At 50.5% G+C, this 11,140-nt stretch overlaps 1 protein-coding gene across 2 annotated transcripts in view; it reads right to left on the bottom strand.

Annotated features, from left to right (window-relative positions):
- COG7 (component of oligomeric golgi complex 7) overlaps positions 1–11,140 on the bottom strand; it is a 92,456-nt gene that overhangs the window by 15,093 nt on the left and 66,223 nt on the right. Inside the window, exons 16-17 of one of the 2 annotated variants that reach the window (XM_014587741.2) lie at positions 6,318–6,461; positions 3,208–3,362 (exon numbers count right to left, since the gene is read on the bottom strand). In XM_014587741.2, coding sequence (XP_014443227.1) covers positions 3,208–3,362; positions 6,318–6,461 — 299 coding nt within the window. Of the gene's footprint in view, positions 1–2,964; positions 3,363–6,317; positions 6,462–11,140 lie in introns of those variants that run through there. The other variant, XM_006148310.3, reaches the window with a different exon arrangement.

Here is an 11,140-nt window from a genome sequence, read left to right as displayed (position 1 = left end):
AGGAGCCCGGAGCTTTCTGGAGCTTCCTGGAGCTTTCCTACTTGCCTCATGGGAAGCTGCGGGGCATTACCAGCTCCTGCTGCCAGCTGGTTGGAGCTTCCTTTACAACCTAGGCTCCTTTCCATCAGCCTGGGGACACACGCTCCTGCCAAGCTCACCACTGTGGTGAGACAGGGGCCGACCAGAGCCCCGAATGAATCAGTCCCTTACAGACACCTACGACAGGGTCTGCTCAGAGTTGCCTGGAGATGTGAGACTGGGACCTGACTGGGACCTGCCATCAGCTGCCATCCTTGCTCTTGAGGGAGCAGGGAGTGACAGCCCATGAGGCAACAGCCATCGGGCTACGGCAGGTGGAGTCAGGCAGCCTGGCGTCCTCTCCCTGGATCTAGAAGAGAAAGACATTGTCCTTTCCCTGCCCAGGCCCCTTTGAGAGCTTTTTGGAGCCGAAAGCATGGGCTAGCAATGCTCGGACTGCCTAGAGAATGGCCTTCTCTAATTCCCACCTCTACCCCAAAGGTAAGGCAGGTTCCGGATGCCTTGAGGACTGGACGTTAAGGACGAACTCGCTTTGTGCACTGCCTCCGCCATATCTCACGGGCTCTTCAAATACCCTAGGGGCTAGGTACCTGTGACCCCTGGTTTTCAGATTAGGAAATGAGGCTCCAAGAAGTGAAATGACTCCCAAGGTCGCATAGCTGGGAGGTGGCAAAGCCAGAAAGTGGGAGCTAAGCTGATGGTCCCCTCCGAAGCTGAGCGGCTCTCAGGGACACCAGCGTGCATGTCACTGGCGCCTCCACTTGAGAGCAGCACGTCGCTCCTCGGTTCCATCTCGCACTCGTTCAAGGCGGGAGCCAGGCTTGGCTCCTGCCAGGATCAGTCTGTGATCCGCCACATGAGAAACCAAGATACTTGTCCTAGTGCGGGTTTGCAGCTGATGCTGTTGGGGCCAGCCAGACTGGTTCTGAGGAAGTGTGGACAGAGTATGTGGGAACCCCTGTGAAGACAGACCCAGGGGAACTTGTGCCCCAGCAGCTGGTGGAGCACACCCTCCAGGAGGCTGGCCCCGGGCGGCTCACCAGCTTGGGTAGGTATCCCACAGCGTGCCTCCATGCCTCGCATCGCGGGGTGCCACAGTCACCGGGCTCGCTCTGTACCCCAGCCTGACACAGGAGCTGAGTGATCCAGGAAGGTCCCTTAAACCTCTCCAAAGTGCAGATAAAACCCCCAGCCTCCCCAGGCTATGGCAAAGCTGAAGTGAGATAGTCAAGGGCGGAGCAAATCTTAGCCCAGCCCCTGAGCCCAGGAAGTGCTCAGTCCTGGGACAGACACCGTTGCCATCCCCGGCCTCCTCCTCACAGAAACTCAGTTTTGTTCAGGGCAGCACTGAGCCCAGCCCAGTCCAGGCACTAAACCATAGCGGGCTAAGTGTTTCTTACTGTGTGCCCCTCAGGCAATGTCTGGAGCCCTTTGGGTTGCCACAGGCGCCAGTGGGTGGAGGTCAGGATGCTCAAGACCGGGCAATCCCAGGCCCACCTCCCAGTAACAGCTGTTCTGCCCAAAGCACGGAGGCACCGGGCTGAGATTGCTGAGGCCAGTGCTGTTCCCACTTGCCTGGCCTCTCTAGAAGAGGGGGACACCTGGTGCCCAACAGACCAGCGAGGCTGAGAGAGTGGGCTGGGAGCTCCTGGAAGGCTGCTGCTCATCAGGTAGAAGGGACCGAATGGCTGCCCTACCACGGCTCCCTGTGCATGACGGCACTCGTGACAGCGAAGGAAAACAGTAAGATTACAGACAGGCCAGTCCGGGTCCTGACTCCATCCCGCCACTAAATCGGCACCTGGAGCCATTACCCTCGGACTTCTTGTTACTGAGAAAAAGTAATCACTATTTGTTCAAATCTCTCAAATTACATCACTCTGTTACAGCCAAATAAAATCTTAACAGATACAAAAGCTATTGACAAAAAGGTGAATGAAATTCACATCATTCCACACATTATTTTTTTATTGCCAGAGGACATGTACAGTTGCCAGAGAGCTAGAGAGAGAACCACCCGCTAGGGCAGGGTCACGCTGCAATCCTTCCTCCACTCCTGCTTCCCATCAGGATTTCGAGCACACACGCACATGAACCCGGCATTATTTTCAAGGTGCTGGGGCTGGAATTTGCACTGTGGCCAGCCATGTGGGACCTTGCTCCCTTATCTGCTGTGCTACATGGCCAGACTATCCTGTAACTTTTTTCAGAGAGATTTTTGTTATAGGGTGTGTGCTCACTGGAGAGACAGAGATAGAAAGAAATTCTCTCCCCATTGGGGGAATTTCATATTCCCTCAGGGGTTGGGGGGATGGCCATGCAGCAATCCCTTCTCCTCCATTCTCCTCTTGGGATTTTGGGTATGTATTCACACACACCCAGTGTGAGCTTGAAGCCATGGGACTTGAACTGAGGTGGCCATGTGGGAGTCCAGCAACATAACCATTATGTTACCTGCTGGTCCCCATCACATAAATTTTAAATAGAGGAAAACCTAAAAACCCAAATCCATGGCCTATGAGATCCTGTATGAGCTGGCCCCAATTCCTCTCCAACCTGTTTTCTACTTCCTCCGTGTCAGCCCTCCTCTCCTGTACCCTGGCAGCTCCTGGACCTGCCTCGGGGCCTGGCCTGTGCCAGTCTACCCCCATCCCAAACCCTGGCAGCACCTTTCTCACCCATGGGCCCCAGGGCTGCCCACCCCCATCAACGCTGTCTTCCACTACGATGCCTTTCTCCCCAGTACTAGGAGCCGAATGACCTTCCTGGTTCACCTTCATATTCCCTCCCCCCTTCACACTGGGTGGAAGCTACAAAAGGGGGGGTCTCCTCACAGCCACACCTGGCCATACCCCAGGGCGAACAGCACCCCACGGCTTGGGAGACCTTCCAACCATCACTGAAGAAGGAAAGAAAGCAGCCTTCTTTCATTTCATGGTGTTTATTACTTCCATCTTCAAGATCAGATCATATAAAAAAAAAATCACCTGAAAAGTCCTCTTATAAATAACATACTTCTCGGATTTACAACCTTTTTTTGATTATACAAATGAACCAAGTCTTTTTAAAACAATTCTGCCCAATTTAGGGCAGGGCAGATTTTTCCAGCAAATCATGCTGGAAAGTTGCCGTGACAGCTCAGACGGGTAGGAGGGGTCAGTAACTCACCCCCCGCATGGTGGCCACCGTGGTGGTGAGGCGCCGCGGCAGGCCTTTGCTGGCCTGTCTGTAGTCCTCAGGCTTGGTCTTCAAGAGCGTCACGATGCTCTGCAGGGTGCGGGATGGCTGCAGGCCCAGGGCATCCATCACGTTGATCAGATAGTCTGTGGCGGAGGGGAAGACAGACACAGCTCCACAGACTAAGCACCGGATGGGCAGAGCCCTGAGAGGCCTTCTGAGTCAGAAACAGAGAAGCCCCCCAAGTTCCCAAGTGCTGGGAGCCCACTCTACTCTGACAGGCAGGCCATCACTCAGAGGGTTTTTCCAGGAATGCTAATTAATGTAGTAAAAGACGAACCAACTTCACCACACGCACGCATGCATGCACACACAAGTGCACACACATGCTCTCACACACGTACCTCTCCAGCGCAAGTCTGGAGGAACGGCTGACTTCATCTAAAACTCCAGTTTTCCCAGCCCTGCCCTGGCCCCAAGCATCCCACTGACTAGGTGGAGAACCCAAAGGGTCAGGAGACACATGAGCTTTCTGAGCAGCCCCCAGGGGCCTTCTGTGAGAGCCACACATGAAGATGAGGACAATGTCTGAGGCTATGGCCTGGTATGCTGTAGGTTCCTGCACGTCCCAGGTAACTCCTTAGGGTGCTAGGAAAACAGCTTTCTGAGCCCACCCTCAGACTGAGACCTTTTGAGAAGGGATTCCTAGGTTCTGTCACTTTCAATAGTAGCCACAGTGACCAAGCACCTGGCCAGCTTGAGTGATACCGGAAGGAGGGGGAAACGGTGCAGCCAGGTGTGACCTTGTCACATCCTACCACCTCCCCGAGTCTGCTTCCACCTGATGATGCAGTTACTACCCATCAGGCAGCATGGCTAAGGGGATTAAATGGGGCAAAGGACACGGTAGGACCTGGTGTGTCTCAGGTGATCAATAAGCAGGAGCTGCCTTCCTTCCTCCTTCCTGGGCAGGCATGACCCAAACCTAAGGGGAACATTCCACGGCCATCTCCAGACCTCCTGCTTCCTGCTCTGAAGGGCCGGAGAACAGCACACCCAGGATGTCTTTCCATTGTCACTTTCTGAGCCCGTGGGCTCATCTCTTCCTCCTGACTAGACAGGACTCCGGGCAAGGCCTGCATCTTCCCTGCGCCCTCTTTTTGAGGGCAGCTCAGGGCGGGGCCCCGGGAGAGCCTGCACGTCTGGCTGGCTGAATCACGTCCAGCTCAGGGTGAGCTGCTTCCCAGGAAGGTGCCATCCGTCAGTAGGTTCCTGCTCCTTCACACGCATCTCCACGAACTGGTGAGCTCCACTCAGCTGTGGGGCAAGGAGCTGAGAACTGGGAGCCTGCCATGACATTTTCATTTGGCCAGCAGCGTTTTTTGTGCTGTTTGTATTAATGCTTCATTCGAATATCTTTCGGGGGGTGTATCGCCCCAGACCTCACGACTCTATCATCTTACACCATGGCAAATTCACACACCAGCCGTAACCTCCGGCCCCTAAACTCACTCTTACTGTCTAAGCTCAATACGCACCGGAACTGAGTCTCGGTGGTATCCACCTCCTGGCACCGTGGCTGGCACACTTTAGATGCTCCATCAATGCTGTGTGAGCCAACAAATGAGTGGGGGTGTGGGGGGACTGGACAGGGAGGGAGAACGAGCATGGGCAGCTGAAAATCTATAGTAATCCCCGAGTCTCACGGCCCTCTCTGGTCCCAGGTGTGCCCCATCTAGACTAACAAGCACTCAACTTCATCTCTTCTCTAAGCACTGTGCCCTAGGAAACTGCCAGCAGCTGGCCACTCTCTGGTAACTGCTGAGAGCTGACAATGAAGTGACCGGGGGTCAGGAAAGCAGCCAGCTGGATTCCAGGCCTGGACCCATCACTAAGCACTCTGGGGCCCAGAGGAAAGACCCGCATTTCTACTGGGTCATTGCAAAAGTCATGATGGTTTTTGCATAGAAAAATATATGTCATGATTTTCTTGATGACCTAATAGTTCTACAAAGTAAGAGGTAGGAGTTGAACCTGGATCAGCCCTATGGCCACCCAGGTCAAAGCTCTGGCTGGGTCCCAGGCAGCTGGGGCCCTACTTCCTTGTCTCCTGCTACCTCACGAGCTGCCCTGGGCTAAAGAACAGGCAAATGGATGGACTGATATTAAGAGACTGGGGAGACTCCCCTGCCACCCGCGGCAGCGTCCCTGGGCTCAGAGTACCACCAGGGCCCCGAGGACCCAGAGTGCTGAGTGCAGGCAGGAATGGGGACGAGCCCTTGGCCTCAGATGCAGCCAGCTGTGGTGACAGAGACGACATGGCTAGGTCCTCTGGCTTTGCAACTGTCCTTTACCTCAGCTTCCTTATTAGTATGATGGAGAAAAAACCACTGACCTCGCAGGGAGGTTGGGGACTGAGTAAGAGGCGGGGAGGAGCGCCTGGTCCACATGTCTGAGGTGTCACAATGTCTAGAGGGGCACGTCTGTCATGCCTGGCATGTAGTAAGGGCTTACTAAACGTTATTTAGTAATTAGTATGTAAATGGAGAAGGCCGAGCAGCACCAGGTACATTACTCATGTCAACTCATTGCCCTGACGCTCCCTTTAATGGTTCTCAACCTCAGCAGCTTATTGGAATCTTCCAGGACACTTTTCAAAATATGATGGGTGTCTGGGTTTCAATCTTCTTAAGTCAGACTCTCCAGGGGTGGAGCTTGGAGAATCTGTTTTTTTTTTTTCTTTTTTTGAGAGACTTTTGCTATAGGGTGCATGTGCTTACAGAGAGAGAGAGACAGAAAGTGAGAAATCACCTTCCAGGGCAATGGCCACACCACAATCCCTTCTCCTCTATTCTCCTCTCAGAAGTTTGGGCACACACGCACACACTCCTGGCATGCGTTTCAAGCTGCCGTGGTCAGCCATGTGGAGTCCCGCAGCATCCTCTGCTGGCCCTGAGAATCTGTATTCTTAACCAGCTTCACAGCCAAACCCAGAGAGGAAGCTGAGGGGAGATGTGGGATGAGCTTCCTGGAGGGCAAGGAGGGAACTGACAGATGCAGTGAACAAGAGCTGCCCGCCACCACCCGTCCTCGGGACCCACCGATGTCAGTGGCCAGCTGCTTGGTGGAGTGTGGGGTCAGCTCCGGGATCTGGAGGATCACGTCGCAGTAGGTCTGCATTGTGGCTCTGGCAATTGAGCCCAGCCAGTTGTCAGCCATGTTGTCCAGCTCAGGCAATTCATCCCCTGGAAAGGAACAGAAAGCCCTAAAGAAAGCAGAACCTGCTCCAGAAACGCTCACCCCTTTTGGGTGACCTGGCCCATAACAGGCATCATACGCACAACGGTGTCAGGAAGATTATGGTCTCAATGGGAAGGAAACACAGTAAACAGAAATCAATTATGCCTCAGGTCAACTGGTATTGACCAAGGCCAATGAGAATTCTGAAAAGGTGCAATCGGGTGAGGCTGAAGAGCTACCTGAGGAGCCCCCTGAGGCCTGGGAGCTGAGTCCAGTCAAGCAGGCAGGACTTCTGCAGACTGAGTAAGCAGGAAGCCAGGGAAGACCCCGTCAAAAGAAGAGCTGGGGACTGTGGCGCACACCCCGGTCCCAGCTAAGAGTCTGAGGTGGGAGGACTGTGACATAGTGAGACCTTGCTTCTTAAAAAAAAAAAAAAAAAAAAAAAAAACAGATGAAAATGAAATAAAATGAATCAGAAATAAAAACAAGTAAGAAGCCGAGGTTGGTGCCTCAGGAGACACTCCAGGTGGAGGGGGAGAGGCAGGAGAATCACCACGCTGGACACAGAGGCTGACCAACAGTCACTTGTTAGTTGAACCCTGATTTACTGAGCCCCTGCTGGGTGGGGGGCTGCTCTGGGGGCAGGGGCTGGTGCTGGGTGGCCCAGCCCCTAAAACACTCTCTAGCCAGGGAGAAGGCAGGCACTTACGCAGTGATGTCAGTGCTACAGTAAAGGCATGTCCAAAGATTGATGGGGACCAGAATTGGGATCTTTCCCTTGGGCTGCTGAGAAAGGGCAGAGACAACTGGGCTATTTGCCAAATGCATGTGAGGAAAAAGAGGATTCCAAGCAGAGAGAACAAGAATTGTTCTTAAAAAGGTCCATAAGCACGCATACATGAGATGGTCCTATTTGCACACAAGTATGTATTTATGTAGCTTTGCAGAGAAAGATGCATGGGAGAACAGGCCCTAAAATATGACCAGTGATTCTCTCAGGGTGGGAGACTTAACGCAGAGAAAAAGAGAAGCTATGTTAGAATTCAGAAAAACTGTGAGTGGCTGGAACGTGAACATGGACACAGGACAGGGAGAAGGGAGAGGGGGGCTGAGAGGCAGGAAGATAGGACAAGAACCAGGACATGGAAGCAAAATTAGGATGCAGAAGAGAAAAAGAAGAAAGGGGTGTTAAAAATCAGGCAGATTCGGGACCAGAAGTTGGCATAATGGTTATGTCGTTGGACTTCCAGGTAGTTGACTGTGGTTCAAGTCCTGGACCTGGTGGCTTAAATTCACGCCAGGCACGTGTACGTGTGTGCCCAAGATCCCAAGAGGAGAATGGAGAAGGGATTACAGCATGGCCATCCACCTTGGGGGGTGATTTCTCGTTTTCTATGTCTCTGTCTCTCTCTGTCTTTTTTGGTGACTGCACAGTCCCTATAGCAAAAACCTCTCAAAAAGAAAAAAGAAAGAAAAAAGAAAGAAAGAAATCAGGCAGATGTGCCACCATGGAAGCTAAGGTTCTGGTTCTCACATGGTCAAGTGTATGGGTTGAGCCCTGGACCTGGAGGCTTGAGGACGGTGTCAGGCACCTTGTGCATGTGTGTGTGCGTGCATGCTCAGAACCCCAAGAGGAAACTATAGAAGGGACTACAGCACAGCCACCCCCCAAGATGGAGGGAGATAATTTCTCATTTTCCCTCTCTCTGTCTCTGGCAAAGTGCACATACCCTAGTAGCAAAAACTGAAAAAGAAAAAAAAGAAAGAAAGAAAGAAAGAAAAGTCAGGCAGATGAAATACCAGGCTCAGCAACATCAGCTTTTGTGTTTGATTTGGGCAATGGCCTGGCCACAATCACTTTTGAGTTGGCCCAAGGTGGCCACATGAGGCTCAGGTAAGGCCACACTCTCAGAGGGGCTGCCTTTACTCCAGTAGGCATTTCCCGTGCTCTGCCACAGCAGCTCCTGCCCATCAGAGGAAGCACAAATGGAGGCTCCCAGAGCCTGCTACCCCAGGGTGGGAGCTGCCTTGACCAGTCTGTAGTCCAGGCCCACTGAGACTGGCACCAGGGTGGCACCTTCGCCCCTAAGCCAGGATCTCACCTCCAGGGCAGCTGCTGCTGGTTGCCTCCATGGGACCTCCTGCCACACTGCTGCCAAAACCTGGGAACTCCACCAGGACAAGGGCATGGGTCTGAGTTTTTCCTACCAATGACCCTCCTGTAACCCATGGTGTGTGTGTGTGAGTGTGATACCTTGGACACTTTAACTTTACCAGAGTTCAACTTCTGTGTGGAAAAAATATTTGTAAAGGATTTTTAATCTCTCTTTCACTTACTACATCACTTAGAAAAAGCCATTTACAGGGCCAGCAGGTGGTGGTGTGGTTCTGGCACTGGACTCCCACATGGCAGACTGCGGTTTGAGTCCCAGATCTGGCAACTTGAAACTCACTCTGGGCATATGTGTGTGAGTGCCCCAAATTCCAATAGGATAACTGAGATAGGGCTGCAGGGTGGCCATCCCCTGGGAGGTGATTTCTCACTTTCTCTCCATCAGTCTCTCTCTCTATGGTGAGCGCACATGCACTATGGCCAAAAAAAAAAAAAGCCTTCACAAAAGGAAAAAACCATTTACTTAAGCCAAAAAGTTCTTATTGGCTGATCATTTGGTTTTTAAAACTTGCAATGTTAAAATGCTAGAAATGATCAGATCACATACAGATGTACATTGCATAATTCTTTCCTGTTTTCTGTATGCTTGAACATTGTATAATAAAATGTTGAGAGAAGAAGGAATAAAATAAATACCCAGATTGGCAGCTTCTTTTTTTTTTTTTTTGAGAGAGGTTTTTGCTATAGGCCGCACGTCTGGCGAGCGCACGTGCCCTACAGTGAAAATCTCTCCAAAAAAAAAAAAAAAAAATTATGTGTTGCCATTTTTTTCCAGCTTATAATTCACCTCTCAATTTCTTTAAAAATTTCTAATTTTTATTTCAAAAGGTTCCATTCCCTATTCCTAAGATCATATTATTCACCCATATTTTGTGGACAAGCTTCACATTTTAAATCTGAATCATAAGTAATATTGTTTTTTAAAATTATGACCCTATGAAACTTACAGAGGTCTTATTTGTACCATTTTTGCCAATGATTTATGGACACTGAACAAGGTCTATTCTCTGTGGGACGTAAAGCCTGACAAGCTCATTAAATCAAGCATACTGATAATACTGCTTGATTCCTTTCATCTTCAGTCATTTTTCCTCTTGATCTGTCAAAACCTAAGAAAGAGGTACACAATTTTCTCCATACTAATGCAGTTTTGTCAAACTGTCACACTATAGCTGAGTTTCTTCTCTGTATATTTCAGTGTTCTCTTACTTGACGCTGAAGGGGGTGTGACGACTATTGGTTCACCGTGGGATCTACCTTTTACCAACATGGAAGAATCGCTTTGATCTCATTTCCTATCTTTTAATCTGAATTTGACTTCATTTAATAGTAATGCTGTCATTTCTTTTTATTTGTATTTACATGAGATGTTTTTTCTCATGTTATTTTTAAAGAGATTTTTGCTATAGGATACATGTGCTCCCTGGAGAGACAGAGAGATGGGGAGATGGAAAGCAAGAAATCACGCCCTGGGGAGATGGCCATGCCACAGTCTCTTCTCCGTTCTCCTCTCAGGATTTTGGGCACACACGTACACACGTCTGGTGTGAGTTTCAAGCTGCTGGGTCCAGGACTTGAACTGTAGTTGGTCACATGGCAGTCCAGTGCCTTAACCACTATACCACCTTCTAGTCCTGCATCTCTAGATTTTTAATCTTTGTTGTCATTTCTGAAAAATCTTCAGTGTAGTAACTCTTTTTGAACTGCTGATTTTTTTTAAAAACCAAGTGATTTTTCTTTGCTCAACCTTAGGGGTAAGGCCTATAATGTCTGATATTAGGAATTAAGATGATTTTTTCCCCCAATCAATGCAAGTGTTTAGTCCTTGTTCAAATCTGTCAGTCCCATATAATAAGGAAAAAGAAAAAAATGAAGACCAGCAGTTGGAGTAATGGCTATGTCACTGGACTCCCATGTAGTCGACCATGGTTTGAGTCTCAGATCTGGTGGCTTAAATTCACGCTGGGCATGTGAGCATGCGTGCCCAAGATCCCGTGAGGAGAATGGAGGAGAAGGGATTGCGGTGTGGCCATCCCCCCTTCGGGGGGCGATTTCTTGCTTTCTCTTTCTGGCAAGTGCATACACCCTATAGTTAAACCCCCCCCCCCAAAAAAAAACCTCTCCAAAAAAAATAAAATAAAAAAATGTAAATGTGTTTTTGTGACCTTGCTGATTCAGAGACCTGGGAGGGTGGGGAGTCAGGACCAGGCTATAGGCAGAGTCATCTGGACCGGAAATGTGACTGCTATCCTTTGGAGTTTAATTTTGGCCTAACTAGTAAAATTGTTAAATTATCACTTTATGTGGCATTTGCCTACATAGAAGGGGAGGAGAAAGTGAGTGGCTGGGGGGGGGCCCCCTTGGAGGCTGGCTTCCACCATCAGTGCGTGCCTAGGACCCCAGGATCCCTTGCACTGCCTTCCTAGCTGCGGGGCCCTGATGGATTTCACTGGGGACATCTCTGCCCTCCTGCCCAGGGACGCTCTGCACATAGTGAAACACTAAGGAAGC

Source organism: Tupaia chinensis, unplaced genomic scaffold, assembly GCF_000334495.1.
Source record: "Tupaia chinensis unplaced genomic scaffold, TupChi_1.0 Scaffold000231_2, whole genome shotgun sequence".
In the NCBI taxonomy this organism is placed as follows: domain Eukaryota; kingdom Metazoa; phylum Chordata; class Mammalia; order Scandentia; family Tupaiidae; genus Tupaia; species Tupaia belangeri.
Note: the sequence above shows the minus strand (reverse complement) of the source record. Positions and strands in the feature narration are given on the sequence as shown.